The 14,058-nt window shown below is 40.6% G+C and overlaps 1 protein-coding gene across 7 annotated transcripts in view; it reads right to left on the bottom strand.

Annotated features, from left to right (window-relative positions):
- Positions 1–1,676: 1,676 nt before the first annotated feature.
- HSF2BP (heat shock transcription factor 2 binding protein) overlaps positions 1,677–14,058 on the bottom strand; it is a 37,697-nt gene continuing 25,315 nt past the window's right edge. For all 7 annotated transcript variants that reach the window (XM_054056489.1, XM_054056484.1, XM_009560927.2 and 4 more), the window contains 2 exons: positions 10,948–11,051; positions 1,677–2,367 (listed from right to left, as the gene is read on the bottom strand). In XM_054056489.1, the coding sequence (XP_053912464.1) occupies positions 2,159–2,367; positions 10,948–11,051 (313 nt within the window). In that variant the 3' untranslated portion in view covers positions 1,677–2,158. The remainder of the gene's footprint in view (positions 2,368–10,947; positions 11,052–14,058) is intronic.

The raw sequence follows: 14,058 nt of genomic DNA, 5'->3' as shown, positions 1-14,058 counted from the left end.
TCCTGACAAACTATCCTAGAAAATTAAGTCATCTGGGAGACAAAGACACACTATCAGACCTGAGCAGCTTGCTGGGGAAAAACTGTATTGTCTGGAATCACCTATTTTAATAGGTCTTTTAAGTATGGACCAAACCAGCCTACACACAGTTAAACAGCCCTGAGTTTTGTTTCACTTCACATGGAAATAAGGTGCCAGTCCCTCTCATAACATTTCAATCTGTCAGTCAGCTCCCAATAAACTTGACAGAGGGAGAAGACTTCTCAAAAATAAATAAGTTCTTTCAAGCTCCACGACCAGAGTAACAGCAAGAAAGACCTACATTAAAATCTTCTTGAGGGCAAAGCTGACAGTGGCGTACACTCTGTGTGGCCACGGCTAACAAGCCCATGGCCACAGTTTAATAACCTGTCCACATAAGCATCTGTGCCACCCCTTGAGTGGACTTCATTTCAGGGGGAAGGACTGGGAAGGACAGGGAAATTTCCCAGAAATATATTAAATCCACAGGACATGAGGCTTCATTGGCTCTTCTGCTCACAGACTCACTTTTTTCTTTTTCTGTTACCTACTGGCTTCCAAAAGTTTGATGAAGGACCTTCACAAGCAGATACCCATTACACAGAAAGTGGATGCTCTTTAGTGTTTCTTAAAATTGAACTTTCATGAGTTGATATTCCAGGAAATTACTGTTTATCATCTTGATCTCTTCAGGATTAAACTCTAGGAGATTTAACTAGAAGAATAAGTCGAGAAATGCAAAGAACGCAGGCTTTAAAGATTTGAAGCCTTCCAAAAATCTGCACTTGGTAAGTTCAACGTAGCGCTGAATTGGACCCAGCAGAACGCTGGGCAACTCCTACATGTGAGATCTGTATCTCAATCCTTATTTTAGACAACCCCAAATCAGACTGCTATCATTTTGGAGCAATTGAGCCAATTATTTCAAGTAATTCTAAGCTGGTTTATTACATTTCTAACTGAAATTTCACCACTGTGCAAACAGACTAATAGGAGATGACCTATATCTTAACTTACTTACACATTTTACAATGGTCTGTGTGCCAATCACAATACTTGAATCCCATGAAGCTTACTTTGTGCTTCCTATACATTTGGATTAGAAGTCCACAGCTTATTTTGCTAATATGTTGGGTTCACAGCTGAGGTGCCATAACTTTAGTATGGAAAAAGTTGCTACCACAGCACTGCATTTCTCCTTTGCTGTTTCCTTTAATGGCATCACCTATCTGGTTGTGTTTCCATCATCACGAAAATGCGATGCTGTTTTTTTGGACAAAATGTTTAAGTTTCACAATACAAAGCACAGAAATGTTTGTATTTATCTCTGAGGTGAGCAAGCTATACGGAGAACCTCTAACAAACACCACAGTTGTGAGGGAATGCAATGTTGTTCACGACAGGTACCATTTGGCTTGATGATTTCAAAGGTCTTTTGCAAGCTAGTGATTCTATGACTTTATGACAGAGCAACAGTTTGCTACAGCCTCTTCAGTGCACAGCCAAGTTACCAAGGACAACAGTAATTGATTCCCCTTTCTGGGGGCTTCTGAAAAAACAATGGCTCCATTTCTAGTAGGCTTGGCAGGCCATGTCGGCCTGCAGCTCCAGTGAATCTGAATGTGTGTTTCAAAAGCAGAATCCACTACAGGCTATAGAATTTAAGTTTTATTAAAATAGAAAGATGAGAAATAACAACAATAAAACTGGAACTTGGGATGCATTCCAACAGAGAAGAGTTATGGAAAGCAACAAAGTTTTCCTCCTAGTCCAATAGTTCTTAAGGATGGACCAAAAGGATTATTTACCACTGCAATGAACTATATATTATCAATGAATGACTTTACTCCCTATATATCATAAATAGCACAACCTGGATTATTTTTGAAACCCACTATCAACAAAATCCTACTCAAAGAAATGAAAACTTTCCCATCTCTACTAGATCACCTAAGATCTTTGGGCAGCCAAAACCTAACACATTTTCCCCAAGTACTAGGTTAGTTGGGTTACTGAATTTCTGAAAAGCATTTTGTCAGAGGAACTTAGGCAGAGCTTTTTTCAGCCAAGCCCATCTCCAACTCTTGCAGCATAAAAATATAGGAAAGACGTAAGTAGTTGGTGTCACAAAGCTCTTCTATGCTTCATACTCAAGTATTTTAAGATCTTCAAGTAGTTCTTTTGCAAGTGCTTGCAGATCTGCATTGCGGCTCCTCGACAGTGCAATGATACGCTGAAATGGCAAAGTATCACGCATCTCGGAGGCTGACTTGGCTAATACTTCTGGCTCCAGAATCACAGACTGCAGGAGCCGCAGAGCATGAACACAAACTTCTGTATCCGGGTCTAAAAGTGAGAGAGGAAAAAATCCAGTGTTTATTACAAGCAGAGTCCAAAAAAGTAGCATTAAAGCTCTACAGAGTCATTCCTCACGACCTACTAGCCAGACAAGGAATAATTGAAGTCCCATAATTCACAGATGCCATTTGGTGCTGGCTGGCTGACTTCAAAAGCCGGAAACAAAATCTTTGCCCTCCTTAGCAGCTTGTGATCAGCAGTATTTGGGAGGGAAAGATAACCAGGAACCCTTCTCTTGTTTTCCAAATGCTGAAAATGCTCTGAATCAGGGAATTTATCAACTTTAATTTATACAGTCAGTAGGAAAGATGTACTGTTGAATGCAATCCAATTTGAGAGGAGAACAAACTATCTCCCATGACTATGACCAACAGATCAACTCATCAAATCTGCAGTAAATCACCAGGCTTTTCTTTAATTTCATTTTTAAAAGCCTTCATCTTTCTTCAAAGCTCAATAAAGTATTAATCTTTATAAAACTTTCTGGTAACTATGTATCAGCCTTCCAAGTGTTTAATTCAGTCTACATGAAATTGAAATGAGTACTGAAGCTAAGCAGTGCTGCTTAGGCATGTGTCAGAGAAACGTAGCAAAGACCTTTGACTGATTTAAGCTAGAAAAACATAATAACTCTGCTGTTAAGATCACGGGATGCATTTTTAATTACTGAAACATTAGAAGCATTGTAGTTTAATCGTTCACAGCAGTCTGTTTGCATTTAGTCATTTATAGCTTTACCAAAGGCACCTGGCAGAAAGCCCCATTTTTGCACTTCTGCATATTCCAAATGAAAATGTATAATGTATTTTTATGGCTGAAGTAGTTATTTGTGCCACGTGCTGTACATTTTTTATGTGTTTTGTCATTAGCACACCTAGTCTTCCGCAAGCTTTTGATAAAGCATTGTGCAGAAATGTTGTGAAAAACTAATTCAGATCACTTTGCGCTCAAAATCACCACATAGACCAAAATCTCACTGAAGGACCGTAAACGCAGTGCAGCAATAAACCACACCTTACTGAGTTTGAAGGAAGTATTTGGTGGGCTGAAGCAAGTTTTTTCCCCTTCCTGTCTTACTTAATACCTAACACTGATAACCTGAAAGAGGACTAAGGAGAATTATTCATTAAACCGTAAGGGGAAATGCTGAAAGCACCCAGAGAGAAAACGGAATGTGATGAGCAGTGAAAAAGACTGCGGCTTTAAGCATGAAACTGACTGTTGAGATGGGAATTTTTAAGAAATTCCCACCAGCACATGGCTGAAGTACAACATTAGAGATTGTGATATCTGATCTAGATCTACAAGCCAGGCACTATCTCCCTCTTCCTCATTTTCCAACAGTAAATGAGGTATGTAGGTCTTTTCTAGCATATCTTCTTCCCTATTTAAAGTATAAATCTTTTAAAAAAAGAATTCTACTTTCTCCTGGGAAACTAGCAAAGTAGGGTACAATCTGAGGACACACGGGAATTGTCCAAAACCAACAATAACATCGCAACAAGTCTTAGCTCCTGAGCATACTCAAGAACTTCAGGTATTCCAATGAGCATTTTCAAAGAACAATGACCAGTGCTGCACACCCTGCAGAAGCAGTCATACCCATAGCACAGTCTCTTTTATTGCTGTCACCTGGGCTGAAGTCTCCAAGGCGGCTCTTTCCATCATCATCTCCAGCAGTAACTGCAGATGCAATATTCTGAGTATTGAGCATTCCTGACTCATGGAGAAATGCTGCAAGTCAGCCTCACAGACAGCAAGACTTTACATCCAATTTCTCAGGCAGCAATGCTTCAGTGAACCCTTTGGTAAAAAACTTGGGTGCAAGTTTTAGTTCTCCAATTTATTCTGATCTAATCAAAATATGCCTGAAAGCCTTGAAGTTGTCCTCCCATTCCTTCCATTTTCGCCTTCATGCTTGTCGGAGTCTTTTTTTTTAATTCCTATTTTTATTGCCAGATATAATGTTCAAACATGTATCACCTGCCTCCTTTCCCTGTAATTAGTATTATTCTACGTTTATTCATCAGAAATAGCAGCAACAAAACACAGCCGAAATAGGTAAGAAGAAAGATGCTTTTGGGTGTGAAATCTATGTAGTTCATTACAATCTTCCTCCACGTGACAATATTCTTCCATGAAATAGAGCCATTAATAATTCTAATCGCTTGCAGTGCTGCTGGGAAGCTTCTCGTATGTAAGACGTTTTAAATCCCTGGATGAAAAGTGCTTTGTTATTAATATTGTTACAGGCATCTCTATTACTACTATCTGCAAGTGTTGAAGGCTGGAGAAAGTAAAGATTGAGGCTGGAGAAAGTAAAGATTGATACAGAAAGAAGCATTTAGGAGGGGATCTTACAAAATTAGGATCTGTAGGAGACCAGGAAATGATTTCCAGCTCAACGAGCAAGAACATTTTCCAGTAAGAGCAAAGAGGTTCTAGGAAGAATCACCAGCAGCAGCCAGGGAAGCTCAACGGCTTGAGTCACTCAAATGAAGAACAGATTAGGCACTCAGGCATACAACAAAGGAAGGAAATGATCCTGCACCGGAACATGACTTAATACACATTTAACCTCTGATTGCCATTGTTTTGCAAGTATTTTGAGAAGCTTTGAGTTAAATAAATACATATGCCTTAAAATATACTCCCTGAGGATTACATGTGGTTATTAGAATACTACTTATTACAGATAATAATGTTTTCTAAGAGGATTTAAAAAAAAAATACCCTAGTAGACTTTCTCTCATCTCTCCAAAATCGTCAGGGAGTTATTTCTGAAAACCCTGTCTACAGAATACTCAGAAGAAATGTAAGGAATGATGATTATTCAGCATTAACTTTATTTCAATTGCTTCCAGATTTAGTCATTTCTACACTAGCTGAGTAACATTTTGTTTGTACAAGATAAAAAAAAAAAATATCCTTTAGCTGTAATCAAATCACTGCATCACATCCTCCCAACAACTAGCACACACATCTCTTCAACTGAAATTTCAAAACTACAACCATTATTTCTGGGGAACAGGGGAAGAAATCAAGCTGCTTGCCTCAGTCGGGGATCACAAGCGTGGCGTAAGCCTACCGCCATCACAAAATGCTGATGTAATTTTAACGAGGTATTGAAACTGCTGGAGTCTGCTGACGTCCTGCTAGCTGCCAGCACTACTGTTTGATGTCACTAGCTTTCAGTCACTGACAAAAGCCACTGATAACGTGGACAGATTTTAGTCACATCTGTCATTAGCACCGTGCTCTCAGATGAACTGTTCCCTACAGCAGGGTTTAAGTAATTGCATTACATCAATGCTAAACAGCTTATCTACAATTGGTTATGAGTTGGATGAACTCAGTTCACACGTGCCCGTACTGTTCCCTGGCCACCTGAATGCAAGATTTATTACCAGCAAGCTGTTTACAGCTATGTCTATGTATGAGAGCAGTATTTCAAAAGCTTCCTACCACTGTTGTGAAGGTCATTCGATTCAATTGTCTGATTCTAGCATGAAGGGGTGGCCTGCAACTCCCTCTTCCCTTTTTATGAAGCTGTCAGACTACCTACATTGACAGCATCTCTAAAAGACAGATAGGGCCACAGCTTGCCCCATGTAAGATCTCTTTGCACTGCCAGTGCTGGTGGAACTGAGCCAGTATCTGCAGCAGCAGTGGGTCTTCTGGACATTTTCAAATGCTGATAGGTCTGAGGAGACAAGAAGTGTTGCAACAAAGACACCGTGTGGGGAAGGAGCACAGAGAACACCACGGTAGAAAAAACACTGAGCTTTGCAGCTGCAATTCCTACAGACACAAAGGCACTTTATGCAACATATTTGCCCCAGTTCCTATATAACAGCTCAGTCTGCTTCAATCTCCCTGGCTGGGTAACTACTCTTGCTATCAGACATGGAGCTGAGCTAACCAGAATTCTCCACTCTCCTACAGACACATGCTTGTCACACTTTTATCAGGGAAATCCTTGAGAGAGCCTCCCGGGATCCAGATCAAAGCAGCACTTTGGTCCCAATTTGCCTGACTGCTCCTTAGGGGCTGTGAGTGAAAAGGAGCTTGCACAGACATCGCTCTGCAGCTGGCAGATTTTTGGGTGAGCTGTCAGATACACTGTCCAGCTCCCATGAATCCTAACTTTGGGTTCTCAAGATTCCCACAGTAGCTACAGAATGAGAGTAACAATACAAGAACAAGTGACAGATGCATTTCCCAGAGTTAAGGTGTCTTAAGTGTATTCACAAAAGGAGAAACGTTGGTCCTCAGAGAAACGTCAGTTTGCATGAGTCTGCCGTTAGGCAGGGTGAGGACCTTGTCAAGAAACCCCTGCTCAGACAGCAAGGGCAGCCACACCACACCCAGCCAGAACTCCATCTGGGCAAATATCCTTTGCTTAGAGTACAGAAAAGGGCAAGCATTCCATGAGACTTCCCCCAGACACTCTTCCAGCCTCTCAGCTAACTGTGTTTCAGGGACTTTCTGCGTCAGAGCTGACAACTTTGCATTTAAGAAAATGGATGTGGTCTTAAAAGGGCAAGAAGGGCAATCCTCTTTTAACAACTAGCTTCATAGTCTGAAGAGTATGAAACGAGCGCTTGAAAGGCTGCTAATTCAGGTTGTCATCTACGAACTCACATTTCTTTTAATACAGACATCAGTTTATAAATAGGGAAGTTCTGTTTGTCCAGATGTCTTTTAAATAACATGCTGCCATGCAAATAACCTGAATTTTCAAAAACTCTCACAGCCATAACCAATTCAAACAGAAGAGCAAGGCATTAGAAACCTTCAGGGTTAGTCATGAAAAGCAAATATTGCAGGTTGCAGACAGCATTAGCAGAATAGAGAATGTGCTTCATACAGGTATTTATAATGGAGAATGTCATTTGCAAAGTATTTGGATAAACAAGGTTAGATTTCCAAGTGGAAATGTGGAGGAAATTGAAGGGCAAGATTTAAAATTAGTCATACTTCTCTTGTTGACTTTTGTTTAATGAAGTACTTGGAGCAATTTCCCAGCTATAGATGAGAAATGTCACTGACACAGTCTCTCTGAATTCCACTCTCTCTCATGTACCCAAGGAGAGCTTTTTTCTTTTTTTTACTGGATAAGTGGGGAAAACCAAAATAAAGATATATGCTAATAAAAAAAACCCAAACCCCAAAACAACGAAAACAACCCCAACAAATCAGAGAAGAGCCTAGACTCTTCCTCCAGCACCCATTTGTTGGTAGGTGTATGATCATAAATCTAGTCTTTATTAATACCTGAGCTGACTGAGTCTTCTTATTCTTCAAAAGATCCTCCACAGAGTGAAGTCCCAGTTTACCTCTTTAGAAATTACAGAATGCAAGTCTTCTTGCATCTACTGATGTAAAGCACCAGAAAAAAAATACTGACAAATCTCAGGCAGATTTCTATCTAAAATTATAGAACTTCTTTTCCTATTGCTGAGGACAGGGCTCTTTAAATCTGAAAGTTACGCAAAACTCTTAGCCAAGACATCAACACAGGGACAGCAGCTGATGGAAGAAACTAAAGCTGCCTATTTCCTCCAAGATGAGAACAGCTGCTCTGCAAACAAATGGTGCTCCACAAGACGAGAATTCTACTGATCCCACAAGCTGCTCCATGGACAGAAGTCTGAGTCATCATTCACATGTTTTATGCTGGCACCACGCTGGGAAGGTACGAGTAGTCATAGCTGATACCTACATAAAGATATAACAGCTATGTAAGCCACCAGAGGATATTCTTCAGTTCACGGGTGTATATTCTTCTTATAAAAGAGTGCCCATCTTTTAGACATCTTTTCCCCTTTACAAAGGCAGTGGAAAAAAGAAAAAAAAGCCCTCCTCATAAAGTGCTAAAACTACAGAGATCTGCCTTACCTTCAAAAAGTGTGTCAAACATTTGTTTTTCTTCTATTGTCAGTATAGCCTCCAGCAGAAAGAGTTATTAAGAATTCTTATTAGCGAGCGCAGTCATACTGGCTCATCCAAATTTTCCAGAGACAGTAGGACAGATGAACTTCGTTTACTGTTAACATTCTTACTTCACTAGAAACCTTTATTAGGTTTTTCTTCCTTTCCCTTCCAATCTGTGTATTCAATGTCAAGGTATACTTCTGTCTCTTCAAACAGCCTGCAAGACAACCTGAATCAAATTCCTCTTTGCTTCAGATACAACAAAGAGGCATAAAGAAAATAAAAGTTAATTATTTGCTCCCTCTTCGCTTAATGGGAAGGATATCTTTTCTTCAGGGAGCAAGAAGACTGTACAGAGACTGAGAATTCATAGAAGGAATTTGAGGGATTTATTAACTACGTACAAACCAGTGGGAAAAAAATGGCCTTAATGTATAGGCTGAGGTCCCAGACGTTTGTGGATTGATGACAGAAAAGCAAACAGGATGATTCTCTGAAAATAAAGAAAAACGTCAGAAGATCATTTCTGAGGCCTCTCTTACTAGGAACGCTGATAAAAGCTTACAGAACTGTGGAAGGCTGAATCGCCTCACAGGCTGTAATCAAAACACTCTTTGAAGAAGCTTCCTGCAGGAAGGCAGCTTATACAGGATACCCTGCCAGAAGAGTGTAGTGCTCTACTGCCTTGCATGGAAAAAACTGTCAAGACCTTATGCTGCGGCAGTTCTGTGCGTTTATATGCTGAATCACGGCTACCAGAAGCTGAAAGTGCTGGCTGAGGAAACAGGAGAGTAGCAAGAGCAGGAAGAAGCTACTGAGCTTTGCAAGTTGAAACATTTAGAAATAGATTAAATGTAGAGAAAACTACAGAGCTCTTATATAAAATGATGGGAACAAGATCGGATCTTGGATCTGACCTCTCATCTGACACATAAACTCATCAGCCCTCTTCCTTGACAGTAAGCGGACTTCCTCCAAAGTCAGAAATCTAAACCAGCAGATGTGGTTTATCTGAGAATCTTCCTCCTTTGCTGTAACTGGAGAACCTTATTATCAAAAAGTGAAGGAATTAGCCATGCCTGTCCTTCCTTCTACAATGCAGCCATACACAATTAACACTTTCAAAAATGCTGAATAGCCTTTCCATTTCTTATTTCCATTAGCAGCTGCAAATTAATCATAACTGTGCCCCATTCCATTCTCTTCTGTGACCTAGGAGCTGTCTTCAAACAATAGACTGCATCAGACAATTAGCTTCTTTGTTTTAGAAGGGCACATTTGGGAACTCATAGTTGGACAGAATTCTTCATGGTGGTTTGGGTTGCTTTTTTTTTTGCTAGAACAGCAGTTTATGCATACATTAGACGAATATAAATTCAAAGGAAAATCTAGACTAACATATGTTAAATTTCTGAGCACAATCGAACAAAGGCCCACGTATTCAGTGTTCTCCTAGAATACAATTCTTCTCAAACTGTATTAAAAAAACCTATAAAACTGGTGTTTTCCAACAGCCTTACAAGGATTACTTAATTTTCTGAGATCTCAGAAGAGAGTCTATGGCACTGCAATGCAGGAAATTATTTGGTGAAAAGCTGGAGTATCTACATTTTCTGTAAAACAGCTGAGGGATCTGTGAGCAATACAAGCAGCTTCCAGTTCACCAGATCAAATCAAAGCTTTTCCAAAACTTCAGTATCAAATTACTACCTTGACAAAGCAAATGCAGCCTCCCTCATATCAGCTGCTGTTAGTATTTACTAGTTGTATTTTAGCAGGGTTTTGCATAGCATCACAGAGCGCCGGGATCACCAACCTCCCCAGTCCTATGAACTGCACATCAAAATCTTCTCACAGACAAGCCACAAAAATTTGAGGAAGGCAAGACAGAGCAACTCTAGGAGCAGTTCATCAGCAGTATAGTGTCACGGCTCTGTCCCTGCTGCTGTCCTCACTGTCCCTTATGCGCTGTGCACATAGCTCCTAGCCACATCCAATACACACTGGCATCAGTCTCTGCTAGCTCCCACGCAGTGATTTGAAGCCTCGGAAAGAGCAGAGCCTGGATGTCCCTCAGGTATCTCACAGTGGCAACAGAAGCCCTTGACGTACTACGCTGGTCAAAGGCAAAGATAGGAACAGTAATCAAGCCCTGCAAGCCCAAATCCTATTATAGAACAAGGTCTCTCTTTAGCTGTAGGAAGGGTCACTTTTGTCATGCGTGACGGTAGTTACAGAGAGTGGCTTCTTTCCTCAAAATATGCCTGAACACAGACACATTTTCTCTTGTTAAATGGAAGTTATCCGATACATTATTTCTTCTCAGGGTTTATTTTCAAGTTGGTATTTGAAAATACAGGTGATTTTTTTTAATCCACTTCATCAAGTTTCTCCATTTTTAATTCTACCATCCATAAATTTTATATTAGTACTACCTACAGTGCCAAAATGTTGCGGGAAATGTGTATCTTCTCCCTCCAGCTACCTGCCCTTTTTCTTTACTTTTAATCTGACAAAATCTATACTATCATCAGGTTATGGATATAAATTTCTGTTTTGTTATTTGCAATACCTATTTGCCAATCTATAATCCCCAAAGTCACAATTTATAAGGTTCTTAATGCAACTTACCATTCAACAGCCACCAAAGCAAAGGAATAAAACCTGGACTTTCACTGATGTACTTCAAGCCTTTCAAGTTGATACTCACATTGTAAAGCGACATTAGCATTAGCCTAGAATTGAAATAAAAGAGATATGATGTATTTTGATTTCTTTGCATGTTTTGGCATCTTCTGCTATTTATACCAAGCATGTTCTTATGCAGAAGCCTATTTACTGATTTCTCACAAGGGAAAGAAGAAGAGCAGGTGCTGATCTCTTCTCTCTAGTGACCAATGACAGGACACAAGGGAATGGCAGGAAGATGTGCCAGAGGAGGTTTAGATTGGATATTAGGAAAAGGTTCTTCACCCATAAGGTGGTGGAGCACTGGAACAGCTCCCTGGGGAAGCAGCTGGCACCAAGCCTGGCAATATTCCAAAAGCATTTGGACAACACCCTCAGACATACAGTGAATGGTTGGGGTTGTCCTGTGCAGGGACAGGAGTTGGACTCGATGCTCCTTGTAGGTCCCCTCCAACTCAGGACATTCTACTATTCATGATTCTATTATAATAGCTTATATTTTGATAAGAAAGAAAAGTTTTAAAATACATACGAGCAAGGTCGTGCAAAACCTTTTCTCTACTGTTGAATCACATATTTCAAACACGGACAAACATCCCACCATGAGAGTAAGAAAGTCTCATCAAACTTCATGAGATTCACTACATGAAATGTGCAAAACCAGGACTTGGCTTTACATCACCACACACAACCTATACAATAGAGCTTTCATAGTGACAATCCCCACTGGGCAAATGATCATTTCAAATAAGCTGTTTGCCCCAACAAATAAAAGAGCCAGTAGGGAACACAGAAAGCAAGACTGAATAGTGAGTATTACAAAGTCTCTGCTCCACTGGTTGTGCAACACCGGCCTTTCAGTACACAGACCCTCCAGTCAGCAGAAACACGGATACATTCCTTACGCCATCCTCTATCAAGCACTCTCCTGTTCCTCTTGCCAATGGGAACAGATGCAATATATAGCCAGCATACAGCAAACACCAACATAGTCTCTCTCTGCTGGCAGGAGAAGTTACTACGCCTACAGAAGCATTTGGAAGAAGGGGACGGGCCTGAAGAAGGGAAAAGGAAGGTATTAGCAGTTCCAGCCCAGCTTACCACACTCCCTCCTAAGCTAAACTTGTCCCTTCTGCTTATGGGAGCAAGGCAGAGGGCCGGCTTGCTCTGCCTTGCAGTCAGGCAGGCCCATACAATCTCAGCTATCGAGTGAGACCGCTGTGAAAAAAACAGCTGCTTGTCTCTTAAAAAATGTCATCATGGACTTTCTTATTACTCTGCCTTCAGGAATCCAGACTGAAGGATTCCTGATATGTTCAACGTATAAGTGGATTTCTTTTTTTAAAGTCAGCAACATTGGAATTCAATTTTGCTGTAAACCGTGCTCTTTCCTTAGCACAGATCAACACCGGGACAACACAAGCCAAATGGTCCTCTCACCCACACCTCTGCAAAACTGTTCCCAAATAACCTTTAGGCTCACTCAAAGCCATAAACACCCTCTCACCCCCTCAAGGTGATTTCTTTTGGTCTTTTATTATGCTCATTTATGTTGGAGGAGGACAGAATCCATAACCCGTCTTCCAGGTAACAGAGAAGGTCTATGGCCTGGCACGTAAGAAAACATTTCCTTAATCAGGCATTGAAAAAAGTCTAAGATGACATTTCTGACAAATCGGAACTAACGCTGCCCCTTGCACATCAGAGAGTAAACAACAAAGAAATATACATCATAAGTCTATGTTAATTTCAGCCACACTTTCAAGAGCTTCAAACTCAGGATTTCCTAATTTATCAGCCTCCTAAAACAGGAAGTTCATTAGTCATTTTGGGGCTGCATACATCACAGCTTATAAATTAAACCAAAGTCTAAACTCTTCTACAGAGAGAAATCCAGGTAGGCTGGAGAAGGCTCTGCATTTTAAAAGGACGGCTCTAGCCTGCCAATCCCATCAGCTTCTCCCACGGCGGCTCACACAGAAGTTACTGCAAACATGAAAAGCATCAGTATGATCAGTAAAATCTGAAATCCATCAGGGAAAGGAGGTGTGGCTGCTGGTACCCCCTCAGCCTTAGCCATGATGGAGCTGACGTAACACCATCAGGCACAGGAAGCTGCATTCAGAAATGGCAGCTCTGCCTCTTTTCACAGATAAAGTGCTTGGGTCAAAATTTACTTTCACTTGCTTTCGACTGTCAGGCAAGTACAGTAACTTTGGTCTCAAAATACATCGCCCTTTCCAATGCTATCCAGAACAACTGCTAATATTGCAGGGTATTTTGCAGGGATTAATTCCTCTCCTGCAATTTCCGCTGAATGAAGTTGTGCTTTCAAACACTTGATGTTGATGTTGTTACACCACCTTCCACAGTGTTGATACAAGATTTTTATGGTTTTGTTGGATAAAACCTTCTTTTACAACTGTGTCTCAGTGGGCTTAATGCAACTTACTCCCATGTCCCCCCAACTTTCAGTAGGAATAGGACTCACACTCAAAAGCAGAAAGCATCCAGAAAAAAATCTGTATTAAAATTAACAAGACAAACTAATGCTTTGCCTCTTACAAAATCAGATCACTGCTGTACTACGAACTTCAACCCAAGAGGCTCCTAATATTCTTGAAAAAACAGCTGTACTCTGGAGTCAAAAGTCATCTTACAAATTCTTTCACCCCTTGGTCTACTAGGCACGGTGATGTTGGGCTGATGGTTGGACTGGATGATCTTAGAGGTCTTTTCCAACCTTAATGATTCTAGCAATGTTTTCCTGTCCTGCTCTTTATGTAGGTCATCTTTACAGCCGTGGAGTAGCTAGAGGGAGAGGGCACTAGCGCACTTTATGATGTGCTGTGATAAATGATATTACTTTTTATTTTATTTGTTTTCAAAGATGATAACATACAACCTGATTTTCTGGACAATGAAAGGGGAAGATGAATGAGCAGGGCTCTACAACTTTACACATCATCATACCCACTCACAGCTGGGTGCTGGGTTGCATACAAAACAATTACAGAGAAAGAGGAGCAGGCTGGAATGTTCTCCTCCGTTCTG

The sequence above is a fragment of the Cuculus canorus genome, chromosome 1 (assembly GCF_017976375.1).
Source record: "Cuculus canorus isolate bCucCan1 chromosome 1, bCucCan1.pri, whole genome shotgun sequence".
Lineage (NCBI taxonomy): Eukaryota > Metazoa > Chordata > Aves > Cuculiformes > Cuculidae > Cuculus > Cuculus canorus.
This window is presented reverse-complemented; position numbering and strand designations above follow the sequence as displayed.